We start from the raw sequence: 19,865 nt of genomic DNA, 5'->3' as shown, positions 1-19,865 counted from the left end.
AAATTTCAGTTACCACTACACTTCTGTGAAACCAACCGTAATAAATACAAACGGTAGTCAACGTGAAGGACCGAAGCTATAGGAAAGAAAAGCTATCCCCAGTGAACTATCAGACAGTGTCAAATAATATTTACAACATCCGCAACAACATCGGGTGCCTGCCCACATAGCCATGGGAGAATGTGGGGGGCAGTTGTGAGGGGGTCAAAAGCTAAGTGGATGCAGTAGTTCATTTCTAAAATTTAGGCAACTAAAGAAATAGCAATGTAAGGGTTTGTTTGTTTTTTAATAATATGGACCTAATCACCTTAAGAAACAGCCAAAAAAAAAGTCGAAAGCCATGGCTCTAAGGCCAGAATTGTGAAGAAATGGTGAAGCAGAAGGCTGCTGTTTGTAATAGCCTTGGGATATCAGTCAGTTTTGTGATAAGGTTTTGCTTCGAATTTTTTTTTCTAGCGTAAATTAATTAATTAATTTGAGAACAGTGTGGGCGTAATGCAAATTTTTCATTTCCTTCTGTGCAAATTTGTCTGCAAGAAAGAAACACTAGCAATATTGCACCCCACTGACCTGGTGGGAATACACAAAACACACACACACACACACACACACACACACACACCTGTGATATCTACCATCTGCATCCACGCACCATGTGTATGAACCACACCCATCCACAGCCCCTACTATGCATCTATATCACTCATGAAGATGAAGAACGTTAAGTAAGTATGGCTGCTTCTTCCTAGTCACACCAGCACTGACAATTTCAGGGATTTAAAAAAATTTTTTGCCCTATTTTAAAATATTATTTCTATTCTGATCACTGTGTGTCAAGTTCATGTATGTCACTGATGAAGTCTTTGTTGTGCCCCTGACTCCATGTTGGCCCCGGGGTCTTTGTCTGTTGTTTGGTTTGTTTACTTAATAGTCTATTTTTTAGAGCAGTCGTAGGTTTGCAGAAAGCTTGAATGGGAAGCAGAGAATTCCCCAAAACAGTTTCGTCTGTTAGGAATATCTTGTACGAGGGTGCACGTTTGTTCCATATGATGAGCCGATATGGATACATTATTATTGCCTCAAGCCCATAGCTCGGTCTTTGTGTCTACATTCTATGGGTTCTGACAAGTGTATGACATGTATCCACCAGCACAGCATCTTTCACAACAGTTTCACTGCTCTAAACCCCCCCCCCAGGGTCCCCCCCTCCCACTAACACCTGGTAGCTGCCAATCTTTTGCCTCCCCATAGTTTTGCCTTTTAATAAATATCATGTAATTGGAATCACACAGGATCTAGCTTTGTCCGACTGACTTCTGTCACTTAGTAACATGTATTTAAGACTCTACCATGTGTTTTTGTGACTTGGCAGCTCATTTCACTTTATTGCTTAGTAATATTCCATTGTATGGATGTGCCACAGTTCATTCTTCCATTCATCTACGTAAGGACATCTTGGTGGCCTCTAAGTTTGGGCAATTATGAATAGAGCTGCTATATAAATATTTCTGTGGAGGTTTTACTGTGGACATAAGCTTTCAACCCATGTAAGGGCAATTAAGTTTTGTTTTGTTTCGTTTTGTTTGTTTTAGAGAGAGACAGAGAAAGCACGAACTGGGAAAGAGGCAGAGGGAGAAAGAGAGAGAGAGACAGAGAGAGAGACAGAGACATGCTCTGTCTTTCTCTCTCTTAAAAATAAATAAACATTAAAAATTTTCAGAAAAAAAGAAAGCTACGATCTGACAAATAGAAATTAAAATCCTGAAATATGTGTTAGTTAGAATGAGTAGCACCAGTTGCTGTAAAACAAATTCCAAAGTTTCATAGTAAAAGTTGAATTTTTCAGGGGCACCTGGGTGGCTTAGTCGGCCAGGACCACGAAATCACCAGGAGTCTGACCTCAACCTACTGAGCTACCCAGGCGCCAGGAGGGGCAATTAAGCTTTTAACTCACAGAGCCCAATTACTGGATCGTTATGGTAAGAATATGTTTAATTTTGCTAAAAAAACTACCAATTTCTTCCAAAGTGGCTGTAACATTTTGCATTCTTACCAGGAGTATAAGAGAGAGAGCTCCAGGTGCTCCTCATCCTTGCCAGCATTGGATGTTGTCAATGTTTTGGGTTTTAGGCATTGTAATAGGGTCTGAGTAAGACATCATTTTTTTAATTGTAATTCCTTAATGACTTCATGGTGCGCATCTTTTCACGTGCTTATTTTCTATCTGCATATCTTCTTTGGTGAGATGACTCTTCAGATTTTTGCCCATGTTTTAATGGAGTTCTTTCTTTCCTTACTGTTGAGTTTTAAGAATTTCTGGTATATTTTGGATACCACTTCTTCATCAAATATGTAGTCTGCAAAGATTTTCTCAAAACTTGGCTTGTTGTTTCATTTTCTGAACAGTGTCTTTCACAGAGCAGAAGTTTTTGATTTCAGTGAAGCCCAACTTGTCATTTTTTTCCCTTGTGGGTCATGTTTTTTATTGCAGAGTTTTGCACAAGTCAACGATTTTTAGGAATTCATAGACTGTGTGATAGCCGCTGACCACATTTAACCTTTTCAACCCTTCATTTATTTGACCAGATAATTTCATTTTGAATAAAGTCCCCAAAACAATTGGTGTCAATATACTGAGCAACACAACTTATGGTGAAAATTGGAAACTTACTGCCAAACAGATGAGAATGGAGAAGTACTAATAGAGAATATTAACATTGTAAAATACACTGTTAAAGATCGTTAGCATGTCAACATACTTTGCACACAAATATAGGTCCATGGAAATGTTAAGTGAAGAAAGTAGCACAGAAAATATTATTTATCCATTAATTTCGACTAAGAAAAAATATGATGGGGGCATCTGGATGACTTGGTCGGTTAAGCCTCTGACTTCGGCTCAGGTCATGATCTCATGGTTCATGAGTTTGAGCCCTGAGTCAAGCTCTGTATTGACTGCTCAGGGTCTGGAGCCTGCTTCTGATTCTGTGTCTCCCTCTCTCTCTCTCTGCCCTTCCCTGTTCATGCTCTGTCTTTCTCTCTCTCAAAAATAAATAAACATTAAAAATTTTCAGAAAAAAAGAAAGCTACGATCTGACAAATAGAAATTAAAATCCTGAAATATGTGTTAGTTAGAATGAGTAGCACCAGTTGCTGTAAAACAAATTCCAAAGTTTCATAGTAAAAGTTGAATTTTTCAGGGGCACCTGGGTGGCTTAGTCGGTTAAGCGTCACTTTCGCTTGGGTCATGATCTCGCGGTTTGTGGGTTTGAGCCCCGCGTCGGGCTCTGTGCTGACTGCCAGCTCAGAGCCTGGAGCCTATTTCAGAGTCTGTGTCTCCCTCTCTCTCTGATCCTCCCCTGCTCACGCTGTCTCTCTCTCTCTCTCCTAGAAATAAAATTAAAAAAATATATTTTAAAAAAAAGTTGAATTTTTCAATCATACAGAGCAGAATACAAACATTTCAGGTAAGCATCAGCTAAGGGACCCAGGATCCTTCCCTCTGCGGCTATACTTCCAGCCCTGGGCTGGGGCACTCTTGGTGCTTCCTTTGCATTTGGCTGGGAGATGAAAGAAGAGTCTGAGGCACCACACAGGAGGTTTTCATGGGTCAGGTTTCGGGGCTGTTGTGTTACTTGCACACATCTGGCTACATCTACCTTGAAGGCAGGCTTCGAGAAGCAATCTAGCTATGTGCCCTGGAGATGGAGGAATGCTTTCATGCCTCCATAACACTACATCTGACAAAATTAGGCTCGTTTTCTTAGGTTCCTTCCTCTTTTCAATTTTGCTTGAGTCTGTAGTGATAGAGAAGTATCCTTTATTATCTTAATCTACTTAGTTCCTGAGTCCAGATTATGAGAGTTTAGATGCCACTTATACCCTTTATCCAAGTCTATTAGGTTCCTGTGTTCAGAGAGGAAGAGTTTTGATAGCTACAATTTATTCATTCTTTCCTTATAAAAAGATAATTGAAATTTGCAGCTTCTCTGAATTCATCCCTTATTCTTCATGTCAGACAATACCTCCTAACTCAACTCAGAGTGTTGCTTGTCCTAGTTAAAAATTTTACACCAAGATTACATGTCGTGACAAAAAGCAACGCATAAAAATCATTTCTGCGATCCCTTATACCTAACCTAAATTTTGTGTGTGTTGTTGTCATTGTTTTGTTTTTTAGAGAGAGAAAGAACACGAAAGGAGGAGAGGGGTAGAGTGAGAGAGAGAGAGAGAGAGAGAAGCTTAAGCAGGCTCCATGATCAGTGCAGAGCCCGACACAGGGCTTGATTCCACAACCCTGGGATCATGACCTGAGCCAAAATCAAGAGTTGGACACTCGACTGACTGAGCCACCCAAGCACCCCTAAATTTTTTTGCTTTTTAAGATAGGGCAAAATTTCTAAGATTTTCTTCCTTGCATATTAAGAACTAGTGTTTGGTAATGCACTGATAACATTCATCAAGGTCAATTCTTGTAGAAATGTTTCATATTACACAGATTATTTATATAAGGGCTTGAAAACATGCTATATTTGAGGTATAGAACATCTTTATATAAGAATCCATTTCTAAAAAAATTTTTTTTTCTGTTTCCGTGATCATCTTAACATTATTCTCCATTACCTTTTTCTTTTAAGATTTTATTTTTAAGTAACCTCTACACCCAACGCGGGGCTCAAACTTAGAACCCCAAGATCAAGAGTCACATTTTACCGACTGAGCCAGCCAGGCGCCCCCTCCAGTTACCTTTTAAATTGAACAAAAGTTTTGAAAAATGTTTGAAGGTTTTGTAAAGTCAGTTGATTATTAGTCTCTTTGTGGTTTTTCCAGAGTTTTACTATTAACTTGCCAATTTGTATAAAATGTTTCATTCAGGCTCTTAACATATATTTACACTTTATGTTTACCTTGAATAATATTTTCATGTTTAATGTATTTAATTCTGTAATTATGAGTGTTTTACCTTATTTTTCCTACTAAGGTGTTATCATATTCTGCTAATACATATTATGTGTTCCAAGATAAATCACTATCCATCTATACAAGGCTTTTGTTGTTAAGTTATTACATTTATTTTTTATTTTCTCTTCTAACTACATGTCATTAATGTGAGTGTGCATTGATTTTTTGAAAATTACATTAAAATCTTGCCATTTTGTGAACTTCTAATTTTTGGCTGATATCCTTGATTTTCTGCATAATGATACAATTAGTAGAAGTTGACTTTCTAACAAACTATCCAGAAACCTTATCTGAGGTTTTCCTTTAACTAGCTTCTTACACAGTAGTTTTGAGGTTTCATTAAGATATACGAAGTTCCATCTATATGCACTCTTAGTTTTGTAATTAAGAAAATCTATTAAAGCCAAAATATTTATAAACTTAGCCGAATTAAGGAAACTGTGATGGATTGGAAATCATATCGTCTGAAGTAATTGGATTTGGAATTCTATTTCTATAGACATTAAAAAAACATAACCAATCCATTGCTATCCTAAGTGAATATATGAAGTATCACGTAAAAAATTTTCACAAACGCACTCTTTGCATAACAATAAGTGTACTATAATCCAATTGATAAATGCATTTTTTGTGTAAAAATAAAATTTTACTACAACAGCAAAGACCCTTTCTGAAATAAATTCTGAGAATGAGTCAGATCTCAGACCAGTAACTGCCCTGAGTGTTACAGGATCACCAGCTACTAGAGAATTAGACTTGCAACATTTTCATTTTGGAAATCCTCAGCAAACTGTACTATGTACTGAATTTAGACCTCCTAGACTCATAACATTTCTTAAGGTGCTAAGGTCCTCACCCCTTACGTTACACACGTGTAAAAATAGATACAGAAGGACCAAACAGTTCAATGATTTGCCTAAAATCACTGCTAATTATGTATAAGATGATTATATCTGCTAAATTATAGATAAGACTATACTCCATTTCTCCATGCTCTGTGACCTCTATCTTACCTCTTCTGCTGTAACACTCATCATGTTCATTGTCAGTGTCCTTTATATTAAAGGCTAAAAACAGTCTTGTTTTCCTACCAAATTATTTAGCATAATTCACCATTTTTCTTTTACTGCCTCAGAATAATAAAGAGCTTAGGTTTTACTACGTTCTTAGGTTTTCTCCTACAAATGAGTCCTGATCAAATTATTTCCTATAAGCATCCAGTTTCTCATTATCTCCCTTTCATTTTCTCACCCATAATTTAGAAAACAAGACAACACTTTCCAATTCTGACTACAAATGAAAAGACTACTGAGAACTGTGTGGGAATGCAAGCTCCCTCTCAAACCGGGAGAGAAGAAATTGGTGTTAAAGTTTGTTAGTAATGTCACAGTACTGTGTCTACCAAAACTTTGAATAATGTCACTTTGACACCACAATTCTACTTCTAGGTATTTATTCTACAGATATTTTTGCCCAAATATTATTTATTTCTGCCCAAATATTATTTATTCTACAGATTATTTTGCCCAAATATAATTGTCCAGTATTATCGGTGATAGCAAAAGCAAAACAGATCTGGGAACAACCTAAGTGGTATAAAAAGATACTGATAAATTATAGGACATTGACATAGCCAAAACTGTATGGAGTACCCATTAGCCATTTTTTTAATGACATGGCTCTGTGTGTATGTATAAGAGAAAAAGCCTAAATTTTATGCTTAAAGAAAAAGAGTCAGTTTTTTTTTAATTTTTTTAATGTTTATTTATTTTCAAGAGAAAGAGAAAGAGGCAGAGTGTGAGCAGGGGAAGGGCAGAGAGGGAGGGTGACACAGAATCCAAAGCAGCTCCAGGCTCTGTCTGAGCTATCAGCACAGAGCCCGACACGGGGCTTGAACTCACAAACCATGAGATCATGACCTGAGCTGAACCCAGATGCTTAACTGACTGAGCCCCCCAGGTGCCTTTAGTCTAACTCTTGATGGCCACCTTTGATGAAAAACTTTATTTGCACAAAAATACAATTTAAAAAATTCTAATTACGTTACAACCATGCAAAAACTTTAATATACCTGAGAGTCTATGTCTTTTAACTTAATGTCTTATCTTTTTCCTTCATCAATAAATATAATGTTAAAACTTCTCTGGTGATGGCACTGGATTTCCAAGTTAACCAAACACTTTTATACCAAGTATTTTACAATCCAAATCATCTCTAATTTGCAAAAAGACATGGGCTTTGTTAGAGGAGTCACCCCCAAAGTGGTTTGGATGGCCCTAAAAGGGCATGTGTGCCTCAGGTAGGTAGAATTATATAATATATATGGTGTACAGGGTTGGATAGTGCCCCCCACAAAATTCCTGTCCACATTGAACCTCAGAATTTGACTTGATTTGAAACAAGGGTCTTTGCAGATGTGATCGAGGGAAGGTTCAAGAGAAGATCATCTTGGATCAGGGTGGGCTCAAAATTCAGTGAGAGTTTCCTTTAAAGAGACAGAAAAGAAAAGACCCAGGGATAATGAGAAGAATGAGATGTGAATACGGAGGCAGGGGGTGAAGTGATGCATCCTCAAGCCAAGGGAGGCCAAAGATTGAGGGCCACCAGTGGATGGAAGCTGGGAGAGAGGCAGGGACTGGGCTCTCCCTCAGAGCCTCCCGAAGACACCAACCCCGGTGATGCCTCGACTTCAGTCTGCTGGCCTCCAGAACTGGGAGAGGTGTTTCTGTTATTTTAAAGCCTGGTTTGCTTATGACATCCAATCAACTTTGTCATGGCAGCCCCAGGACAGTAGCNTAGAGTCCAGTAGACTCTACAGGGGAACCAAGATTTCAGTTTCAAGATGGAAAACCCATCAGGCTCAGCCGTGACTTTGCTCAGCCCTCTACAGCCTGCACCAATGCACCCCTCCCCATGAAAACGCTTCAAGGAAATAACCTGTGAGGGCAACGCTCAGAGAACAGCTCAGGAAGACAAGATCTTCATCTAATTCCTGTTACGGTAAACCGTCATAGAGAATGAAGAAAAAGATCAGGCTTTTTCAGAGAAAACAGCATCTTCCATAAAAGAAGCCTGTTGGAGGGGGTGCCTGGGTGGCTCAGTGGGTTGTGTCCGGCGTTTGATTTTGGCTCAGGTCGTGATGTTAAGGTCTGTGAGATCAAGCCCAGTGTGAGGTTCTATGCTGAGTGTGGAGCTTGCTTGGGATTCCCTCTCTCTCCCTCGCTCTCTGTCTCTCCCCCGCTCACTCCTGTGTTCTCTCTCTCTCTCTCTCTCTCTCAAAATAAAATAAATAAAAACTTTAAAAAAACTGTTGTAATACCAAGAAAAAATTTTAAACATAGTGAATTTGATGAAAGGACATATTTGAGAAACATCTTCAAGAATATCAACACATGTGCTTGTTGGGATGACCACTGGATGTTATATGAGAAGCAACTTGACAATAAACTATATTTTAAAAACAAAGAGTATCAACACATGTGAATCTAGCCACTTGATACCAGGTCATGCAGCAGTCTCCAAAATGATTCCGGGAAAGAGAATCTTCTCAAACAAGGATTAAATGAAGACAGAGAAAATTGGTGAAGATAGTTCAGGAGAAAGAAGACCTTCTTCAGTGGTTAAAACTAATAAAAATATATGGGTCAGGCTCTGACCTGTCCCAGTTGAGGCTGTTAGTAAATAGTAGGGGAGCTTTCACCTGCTGTTGCTTTAAGACATACAGTCAACTGTGTCTGCGGAGAAGAAGAAATTCAGCCTCCCTCAGTCGATAGGACACTGTGAGTTAGACCGTGAACTGCCCCACTTACAGATGAAGAACATATAGGTGTTTCATTCATAGTTTTTTCTCCATAATATCTTTGAAAATGACAACTTAATTGAGGAACCTGGGTGGTTCAGTCGGTTAAGCGTCCGACTTCGGCTCAGGTCATGATCTCACAGTTTGTGGGTTCGAGCTCCGCGTCGGGCTCTGTGCTGACAGCTCAGAGCCTGGAGCCTGTTTCGGATTCTGTGTCTCCCTTTCTCTCTGCTCCTTCCCTGCTCATGCTCTGTCTCTCTCTGTCTCTGTCTCTCTCTCTCTCTCAGAAATGAAAAAACATTTTAAAACATTAAAAATAAATAAAAATAAAATATACTCACACATTTGAAAAGAAAGATATAAACCATTAGGGCTTAGAGAAAGGTATCCTGGTGAATGGCACTCGGTTACATAAATATAAACTAAGCTCTAAAAAGAAAATTTGGTGTATGGGGTAAATTTGCCAAATAACAATTGACAGGTAAAGCAATGTGAAAAAAATAAATTGTGTTTAAAAAAAAATAATGTGGACAGTTCTGGAAGCCAGAGTTAATACATCGTTTTGCTTATTGCAAAGAGTTTCACACTGAGGGTTAGAAAATAGTCCAATCCAGTGAATGTCTAAGCCTACAATGACCTACAAATTCATGTCTCTCCCCTAAATTTGTGACCTTTGTTTCCATCCATCCACCACGTATCTCCATCCAGATGACCTGACCGGTAACTAAGCTGGTAATTAAGCTGGTAATTAGCAGGTAATTTTTGTCTCCAAAATTGGAGGTCACTGCGCAGGCCAAAAGCCCTTGGCCATTCTAACCCCCAAGATGGTCTGTGTGTCTGGCATCAGGCGCTTTTGGGTATCTGGAATGACAGGCCTGGCCAAGCTCCCCATCTGTGCCCCCCACCCCCATGGCCAGCCTACAGCAGTGGGGGGTTGAGGGGGGCTGTGGGGGCCAGACAGCAGCGCTCCCACCAGGCCTGACCCTCCTGTGCCTTCCCCGTCACAGCAAGCTGGCCCAGCGCTGCTTGCTGGCCTGTATCACGCCCTACCCTGGTCGGGTGGCCCTCGGGCTGAGGGAGCAGTCACCTGGCGCACATCTGTGACTCGTCTGGGCAGCTCTAGTTGTACCAGGGGCGCGTGCCTGGGGTGTCCCGCATAGGGAAGAAGAGTCCTCATGTCTGCTTTACACGCTTCTATGCTCATCGAGTAATTTCAACCACCGCCGTGCATGTTGTAGGTTTTTTAAGCTATAGCTCATACACCGTGAAAACCATAGACGCATCAAATGGAACATTTTCATCACCCTTTCCTCTGTGTCCCCATATCCCCCCCAACCCTGGCCTCCCTTCCCTGGATTTCCTAACACGGTTCCCTGCACCCCAAGCATCCACTCTTCTCAGACCCATACAGGACCCTGGTTGTGCTGCAGGAAACAAACTCTTCTGAGCAAGGCGGGCCTTGCAGCGTTAATGCAGAAGCACTAACCAAACATGGAAAAGAAATACAATATTTAGAATACAAAATATTTATGGGGCGCCCAGTGGCTCAGTTGGTCAGGCGTCCAGCTGTTGATTTCGGCTCAGGTCATGATCTCCTGGTTTGTGAGTTCAAGCCCTACATCGTGCTGACGGCAAGTCCCTGTTGGGGTTCTGTCTCTCCTTCTCTGTGTTGCTCCCCCGCTCATGTCCGTGAGTGCTCTTTCTCAAAATAAATAAATAAACTTAAAAATATTTACACAGTATCACTGTTTTCTCAGCATTTAAATTTGCAAAAAGAGTGTATGCACCAAATTTTACAAATATAATAATTTATAAACATTCCATAGAATGTTTTTATGTATAAGACCCACAGAAAATACCCTTTTGGAGACTGAAAAAAAACCTCCTGAAGCCAAAACATTTATTTCTTTATTAATCTGTTTCACTTATAAGGTACTTAAGTATCTTTAAAGTGAAGAGCCCTTAAAGTTTATTTTCTGACATGAGTTTTTATTTGGTTTTAGAGCTTTACTGAAACATAATTGGCAAATATTTAAAGTGTATGTGATATTTGAAGTGTGTGTGATTTTGTATATATAGTATATATTTAAATATGATATATATATATAATATAGTGAAAAGACCCCTACAATCAAGTTAGCACACCCATCACCTCCTATATTTACCCTTTTGGGGAACCAGAGAGGGACTCAAGATCTATTCTTGAAATAGGGCGAAATTTTATTTATTGCAGTTTTGTTATTCACATTGCCTGCCCTAATTCTGGTCTTTTCTGCAGATAGTGGTGAGTGGGTGTGTTTGTCTTGGGGTCAAGGAAGAGGAGTGAAGGTCAGGAGCTGGGAAGGGCCTGGGGCAGTGAAGAAAAAAGCCTCTGGGTATGTGCTTCCCACAAAAAGCTAAAGGTTTAAGGAATAGCTTGGTAAAGTTTGCAGTCAAATCAATTAATAAAATGTGGTTACACTAGATGCTTTAACTAGCCTTTTTAATGTTGTTATTTGAGTATAATCGACATACTAGTTTCAAGTGTACAACATAGCGATTCAACTTGTCTACATTACGCTGTGCTCAAAAGTGTACCTATCGTCTGTCATCATATAGCACTATTATATCATTGACTATATTCCCTAAGCGATGCCTTTTGATTCCCATGATTTTACTCATATGTAAGTGGAAACCTCTCCCCTTCACCATTTTGCCCTTCCCCCCACCCCCTCTGACAACCGCCAGTTCGTTCTTTGTATTTATGGATCTTCTTCTGCTTTTATTGGTTTATTCATTTGGTTTGTTTTTTAGATTCCACATGTGAGTGAAATTACATGGTACCTGTCCTTCTCTGTGTGACTTCCTTCACTGAGGATAATACCCTCTAGGTCCATTCATGTTTTCACAGATATCAAGACCTCATCCTTTTTTATTGGATGTGTCACACACACACACACACACACACCTGTATATATATACACACACACATATATCTTATTCCCATATCTTGGCTACTGTAAATAATACTGCAATAAACATAGTGGCACATATAGCTTTTTGAATTAGTGTTTTCATTTTCTTTGGGTAAATACCCAGTAGTGGAATTATAATGATTGGATCATATGGTATTTCTATATTTAAATTTTTTATTTTAATTTTTTTTAATTTTAAATAGTTTATTGTCAAGTTGGTTTCCATACAACACCCAGTGCTCATCCCCACACGTGCCCTCCTCCACGCACATCACCCCCCTTCCCCTCCCCCCCACGCCCATCAGCCCTCAGTTTGTTCTCAGCATTCAAGAGTCTCTCATGGTTTGCCTCCCTCCCTCTCCCCCACTATTTTTCCCCTTCTTCTCCCCCATGGTTTAATTTTTTGAAGAATCTCCGAAATAATTTTTTTAACTTTCTTTCCCAAGCGATTTTGCAATGAATGGAAGCAACCACTGCAAATTTCACATCACCAATTCAACTCTCTCTCTCCCATTCTCTCTCTCCGAAATTCAGCTTTACATTTCTATATAATAGCAATCAAAGTAATACACTTAATCCGCCTTTAATGAATATTTTATATAACACCGTATTCTTGAGGATTTCAGTCAAGATTAGGAGGAATCTGAAGTTGGGAATCTCAAATCACAGGCAAATCTGTGGCCTGGTGCGCCCTCTGGTGGAAATCTTTTGCATTGCACATGCTTTTGGGGGGCTTTTTTTTTTTTTAATGTTTAGGTATTTTGAAAGACAGAGAGGGAGAAAGAGAGCGCACACAGGAGTAGAGCGGGAGATGCAGAGAGAGAGGGAAAGAGAATCCCAAGTAGGATCCATGCTGTCAGCACAGAGCCCAAGTCAGGGCTCGATCCCAGGAATCTGGAGATCATGACCTGAGCGGAAACCCAGAGTCAGAGATTCAACCAACAGAGCCCCCCCAACGCGGCACCCCTGTTGCTCGACCTTTTTAAAGGAGCACTTTTTTCATAGGCCAAGAAACATCTCGTAAAGCCATGAATAATTAGAAGATAATCTCAACATATTCCTACATGATAAAAAAAAAATGCATTAATCTTACAAGATTAAGCTGATTTCATTAGCCAGAATTTGCAGAGAACTCGTTAGAAAGAAAGAGCTCAATAAGAGCTTGGCGTGGCAGGTAAAACCCCAAAGGACGGCTTACTAACAATTATTTTTTAAATGCTTGTTCCGATTGATGAAGGATGGGGAATCTGGATTCGGAAACCGGAGAAAAAGAAATTCCATCCTCACCCGGAAGACAGTGTCGAACAGGACACAGAAAACATATGCTAAGTCAAGTGTTGGTTTTGAGCAGCCTGCGCTGCTGAACCTTCCCTGGAGCGCAGATCTGTGGGCCCCTGTCGCAGAAAATGGTGAAGAAGCTGGTCCTCTGGGCTGCGGCATTTGGGGCCCTGGAGGTGACTGGCTGAGACACAGGCCAGGGCCGGAAGGGATTGGAGGCCCACCTTCCCGCGGGGGTCCTTTGTTGGAAAGGGGCATAAATCCACAATGCTCAGATGTCTGACACGGTGGTCAGAGTCAGAACCAGGGCCGGGTCCGTGTTTCCCGGCACAGGAAATGGTGGCCCGTGTGGGGCCTGTTAACAGAGGGGCCCCCCGGGGCCTGCTGGGGGGGGGGGAAACCTCNATGTGTCACACACACACACACACACACACACACACCTGTATATATATACACACACACATATATCTTATTCCCATATCTTGGCTACTGTAAATAATACTGCAATAAACATAGTGGCACATATAGCTTTTTGAATTAGTGTTTTCATTTTCTTTGGGTNGGGGGGGTAACCTCGGACCTGGTGCTGCTTCCCAAGGGCCAGGAGCAAGAGTACCTCAGCGCAGCTGTGGCCCACGGGAGGCCCTGTGGCGGCGGGCTGCACGTGGGTTGCTGAAATGGCAGGGACTTGGTCAATAAGGCTGACAATAGACCCCTACACAGGCCCGCCCCTGGCCTTCCGCGCCTCTGAATTGAGCTCTCTGGGTCATCTTGTCTACCAGAATGGCCTCTTTTATTGCATGCTACCTGGCTACCTTCAGCCAGGTGTTTAGTGCCTCTGAGAACGTAGCCAGTGGCTCTATCTCTAGTCACAGGCAGATAGAAATATGTCGTGCAAGTTTTGGGGGCCGCCCCTCTTCCTTTACTTTTACACTTACTGTCTATGGTCATTTTCTCCGCCTCAGCACTTCCCTAACAAACAAAGATGGTAACACATTACACAACTGAGGACAGGGAAGTGGGGGGAAAGGGGGGAAATGCCTCTTAACAGCCAAAACGGATATTGCAAAGCCCATGGGGAAGATTGGTGTGATGTTTGCATAATCCTGAAACCACTCTCTGAGGACAATTTTAACACCTCTTACTGGTGTGGCCGAGGGTAAATCTCAGTGCTTTTAAAGGTAAAAGAGAGCAACTTTCTGGGAAACTTGCAATGATGATTGTCTCAATTTACCAAGTATCTATTCCAAAGCTGCATTTCCTAAGTTGGCTATTGTTGGGAAAGGTCATCAAAAAGACATGATCATGCAAATGATACATCCAATAAAGGGTTAGTATTCAGAATATATAACGAATTGATACAACTCAACACACACACACATGCACACACACACACAAGCACGCACGCGAGCACAAACAATCCAATTAAAACATGAGCAGAAGCCATGAACAGACATTTCTCCAAAGAAGACATCCAGATGGCCAACAGACACCTGAAAAGATGCTCAACATCGCTCATCATTGGGGAAATGCAAATCAGAACTACAATGAGATACCACCTTACACCTGTCAGAAGGGCTAAAATCAAAAACAGAAGAAAAAGCAAGTGTTGGCAAAAACGTGGAGAAATAGAAACATCTGCGCAGTGTTGGCGGGAATGCAAACTGGTATAGCCACTGTGGAAAATGGTATGGAGGCTCCTCAAAAAAAAATTAAAAATAGAACTACCCTATGATCCAGCAATTGCACTACTGGGTATTTATACAAATAATATGCTGGGGCGTCTGGGTGGCTCAGTCCGTTAAGCGTCCGACTTCGGCTCAGGGCATGATCTCACAGTTCGTGGATTCGAGCCCCACGTCAGGCTCTGTGCTGACAGCTCAGAGCCTGGAGCCTGTTTCGGATTCTGTCTCCCTCTCTCTCTGACCGTCCCCTGCTCATGCTGTCTCTCTCTATCTCTCAGAAATAAATAAAAAACATTAAAAAAATAATAATAATATGCAAATATTTATTCAAAGAGATACATGCACGTCTAGTAGCATGATTTACAATAGCTAAGATATAGAAGCAACCTAAGTATCAATTGACAGATAAATGGATACTGAAGATGTGAGACACATATATACATATATGGAATATTATTCAGCCATTAAAGAATGAAATCTTGCCATTTGCAATGACATGGATGGAACTAGAGTGTCTAATGTTAAGTGAAGTCAGTCAGAGAAAGACAAATACCATATGATATCACTCATATGTAAAACTTAAGAAACAAAACAAATGAACAAAGGGGCAAAAAAAGAGAGAGGGAAGCCAGAAAACAGACTCTTAACTATAGAGAACAAACAGATTGTTGCCAGAGGGGGAGGTGGATGGGGGGATGGGTGAACTAGGCAAAGGGGATGAAGAGTACACTTATCTTGATGAGCACTGAATATATATATTATAGATGTGTGCAATATATATTATCTGTATACAATTTTTGAATCACTATATTATATATCTGAAATGAATAAAACACTCTATGTTAATAACTACACTGGAATAAAGGAAAAAGAAGACACCATCACCAATTGACCCAAGAGCTAGACTAGGCACTCGGAGACTCCTCACTCTTCCCTGTGCTGGGAACCTGGGTCTGCTTGCCTCTCCTCCTCCCAGAGGCTGGTCCAAGGACATGGCCTTGAGATAATCATGCGGGGCTGGCAACACCTGCACAGTATACGTGACTGAAACCAGTTAAGACCTCTTTATGAACTTCCACGACTTGGATGGTGGGTGCTGGGATCCATTCATTTTCTTGCCCAGTACACGCCCATAGGTAAGTTCCCTTTGCTTAGTGAACCCACCTACCTGTCTCATTGTCTGGCGCTCCCTGCCCTCTGCATCTGGGGGCCAGTTACACATTTCACCTGGGATGTTCCTGGGAGGGCTATGAACCAACAACTATACAGTACCTTTTTTTTTAATGTTTTATTTATTTCTAGGAGAGAGAGAGAGAGACAGCGTGAGCAGGGGAGGGTCAGAGAGAGAGGGAGACACAGAATCCGAAATAGGCTCCAGGCTCTGAGCTGTCAGCACCGAGCCCAACGTGAGGCTCGAACCCACGAACCATGAGATCATGACCTGAGCTGAAGTTGAGGCTTAACCGACTGAGCCACCCAGGTGCCCCTACACAGTATCTTTGTCACAATTTTAGAATTAGATGAAAGAGACTAGTCACTCTGTACCAATGCTTCAGAACCAGAGCAGGAAAAATCTTTAATACTCCCCAGCCCTTAATTTATGAATCACACTGAAATAGGGCTATTCACTGAGATTTCCACTTCTCCTCCTTCAGAGCACACCATAGGACTATACTTCCCCAATTCCTTGAGTTGGGCATGGCCATATGATTTTCTTTGGCCAACCAAATATGTTTATTCAACAAAATAAAGGTCCTCTGGGAGCCTATACAATGCTTATATTGGTGAGCTGAATGGTGTCCCATAATTCCCTCAAGCTATCGTCACTCTTTTTCATTCTTTTTAATTTTTGCTTCTCCGATTGGATGAATTCCACTGCCTTGTCTTGGAGTTCTTCACTCTTTTTTTTCTTTTTAATGTTTTATTTATTTCTAGGAGAGAGAGAGAGAGACAGCGTGAGCAGGGGAGGGTCAGAGAGAGAGAGAGTCACAGACTGAAACAGGCTCCAGGCTCCGAGCTGGCAGTCAGCACAGAGCCCGATGCGGGGCTCGAACCCACGAACTGCGAGATCATGACCCAAGCGAAAGTCGGACGCTTAACCGACTAAGCCACCCAGGCGCCCCTGGAGTTCTTCACTCTTAAGAAAGAAGGAGCTCCTGCCATTTGCAACCACACGGATGGACCTTGGGGGCTAAGTAAAATAAGCTGGACACAGACAGTATTGCATGCTATCACTTGTATGTCAAATCTGAAAACAAAAGTCGATCTGACAGAAACAAAGACTAGAAAACTAGCTGCCATAGGGAAAATAGGAAGTTAAAAGGTACAAACTCTCAGCTACAAGATAAATGAGGTCTGAGGATCTAATGTATAACATAGTGACTACTGATTACACTCTACTGCATAATTAAACTTTGCTAAGAAAATAGAACTTAAATGTTCTTCCCGTGTGTGTGTGTGTGTGTGTAAATATTTGAGGTAATGGGGGTGTTAATTATCTTAGTGAGGGGTATCTGGTCACAATACATACATACACCAAATCATTACAGTGTACACTTTCAATGTCTTACAATCTAATTGGTCAGTTCAACCTCAATTTTTTGAAAGAAAAGAATTTGTATCATGTCCATGGAAGTAAGGATAGAAAGGAAAAGACATGCTCAAGAGATATTTTGGAAGAGAAATCAAAAGATTTGGTCAACAGTAAATGGTGTGGGTAAAGCAAAGAGAGGAATTAAAATGACTGATTTGTAGCTTTTGCTACAGGGTGATGTACTAAATGCTAAAATAATAAAGAAGGCTTATAGGAGAAAAAGAAAGAGGTTTCGGTTTGAGACACGATGTTTTTGAGACATCCAAATGAAAATTACGATTGAAAAGACAATTGGAAATGCAGGTCTGGAGTAAAGGAAAGAGCTAGGTATTAGAAAAATAGATTTGGGAATCCTACATGCAGTCAGTCCTCTATTTACATTTTCGATATTTGCAAATTCACCTACTTGATAAAATGTACTTGTGACCCCAAATCAATACACATGGGGTTTCTGTGGTCATTGATGGACATGCACACAGAGGCAAAATAGTCGAATCGTCCAATGAGCATGCTCCCTGCTGAGGGCAAACACTGCTCTCCTTTGCCTCCTTGTTTCCGCTCTACATTGTAAACAAATGTCCTTCCACGGTCTGTTTGCCGCCTCCTTTTTTACGTTTTTGTGCATTTTGTTGATGAGTTTGTTGTTGAAAAGGGCCCCAAATGGAACACAGTGCTGCTATTCCAAAGTCCAAGTTCATAAGTACCACAAGGCTGTAATGTGCCTTCTGGAGGAAATATATGTGTTAGATCATCTTCATTCAGGCATGCATTACGGTGCTGTTGGCTGTGAGTTCAGTGTTAATGAATCGACAATACATATTAAATAAGATGCCTTTCAACAGAAACAGAAAACAAGGTTATATATCAATTGGTTGATGGAAATATAATCAGAAGCTTGCAGGACCCTAACCTTGTATTCCTTCTGGGAGCAATTAGTGCTCACTAATTCAATGTTCTTGGCAACGTTATAGAACATAACCACTGCAAATAATGAGTATTTTCTGTGTATAATAGTAGGTATGAGGCTGGGTGACGTTGAATAGCAAAAGCATATACAGCAAGAAAGTAGGAGGGCTAAAGACAGAATTCCAGCGGATTCCAGTATTTAGAGGGTGGCGGGATGCTCAGGTAGGTAAGCAGAGAGTGCCAAGAAGTATCCTGAGGAAATTTCATGAAGGGACCAATCCCCAATGTCAAGAGCTGAAAAAAGGCTCCCGGGGGACACACAGATGGTATAAAGGAAAAGCATGATTTTAGATCTAAGAGACCTGAATATGTTTATTTTTTAAAAATATTTATTTATTTATTTTCAGAGAGGGAGAGAGTGTGTGCACACATATGAGGATGGGACTAGAGAAATAGGTGAAGAAAGAATCCCAAGCGGGCTTGGTGCTGTCAGCACACAGCCGGCCACAGGGTTCGATCCCCCCAACCCTGAGCTCAAGACTTGAGCTGAAATCAAGAGTCCAATGCTTAACTGACTGAGTCACCCAGGGGTCCCTGATAGACCTAAATTTAAAACTTAGTTCTGCTACCTGATAGCTGGGTGATACAAAGAAATTCATCTTATTTCCCTGGGCTTTAATTAATTCCGTAGAATGAAGACAATCGTTAACACAGTAGATTGTTGTAGTTTACGTGAAATAATGAGCAACTAAAAATTCTCTACATTGTATAAACATCAAAAAGCCAAGATGAAAATGTTTTAAAGGGTCGTATATGACAATGACCTCAGATCTTGACCTCGGATCTTATTACATTCCAGCATAAGTAAATTACACAGGTTTGCATTTCACTTAGGCTGGGCAGTTGCAGCTGGATACAGTTAGTTAGTCCAAGATGGATAGGTCTGCATTTTATTCTCTTTCCTATCCACATACGATGATCTCTGTTGATATTTCTTGTTATTTCTTGACTTTCCATGAATGGAAAGTGGCCTTTGGAGAGAGTCAAATCTTAGTTTGAGTTATGGATCACTACCTCCTTCATTCATTCACTCACTCATTCATACACTTATTTTGTTCCAAGTTCTACAGTAAGGCACTGGAGATAAAGAAATGGCCCGAAGCCCCTCCAGGCTCTTACAGTTTAACGGAAGGAAAAACTAAGTATAACAAGGTATAAAATTACGTTTCTAGTTTAAGGGCCCCCAAGGAACAACACATATTAAACGTCGAAGCAAGTGTGAGACACAATCTCCTGGATTTTATATCATATAGAATAAATGTCGTGATTTTTGAACCTCCCCAACCACTTTGAGAATATAAAACAAAGGATGGGGGGGCAGTGAGGTATTGGTAATCATATCTCTGTGGAGAAGAATGGGAAGCAACACTATAGTTTTCATCACAAGCTAAAAGAGAGGGGACTTCCAAGGGACCATATCAATGTCAGTTGATATTTTTATTTAGGTTAACAAGATATGAGTGAACAACACAAATGTATGGAGTAACGCAATGACATGACATGAGCAACTTCTTGTTTGAATCGCCTAATCAGCTAATAATTTACAAACACTGGAAGAATGGGTCTTTTTTCCCCCCCTTTTTAAAAATTTCCTTTCCGGGGTGCCTGGGTGGCTCAGTCGGCTGAGC

The 19,865-nt window shown here is 40.8% G+C and overlaps 1 protein-coding gene across 1 annotated transcript in view; it reads left to right on the top strand.

Moving 5' to 3' along the window:
• The first annotated feature begins 12,946 nt into the window (after positions 1–12,946).
• The window catches only part of UBXN2B (UBX domain protein 2B), a 32,234-nt gene continuing 25,315 nt past the window's right edge, over positions 12,947–19,865 (top strand). Inside the window, exon 1 of the mRNA XM_077751756.1 lies at positions 12,947–13,236. Coding sequence (XP_077607882.1) covers positions 12,947–13,236 — 290 coding nt within the window. The remainder of the gene's footprint in view (positions 13,237–19,865) is intronic.

This window comes from Crocuta crocuta, unplaced genomic scaffold, assembly GCF_008692635.1.
Source record: "Crocuta crocuta isolate KB4526 unplaced genomic scaffold, BGI_CrCroc_1.0 scaffold20, whole genome shotgun sequence".
Taxonomy (NCBI): Eukaryota; Metazoa; Chordata; class Mammalia; order Carnivora; family Hyaenidae; genus Crocuta; species Crocuta crocuta.
This window is presented reverse-complemented; position numbering and strand designations above follow the sequence as displayed.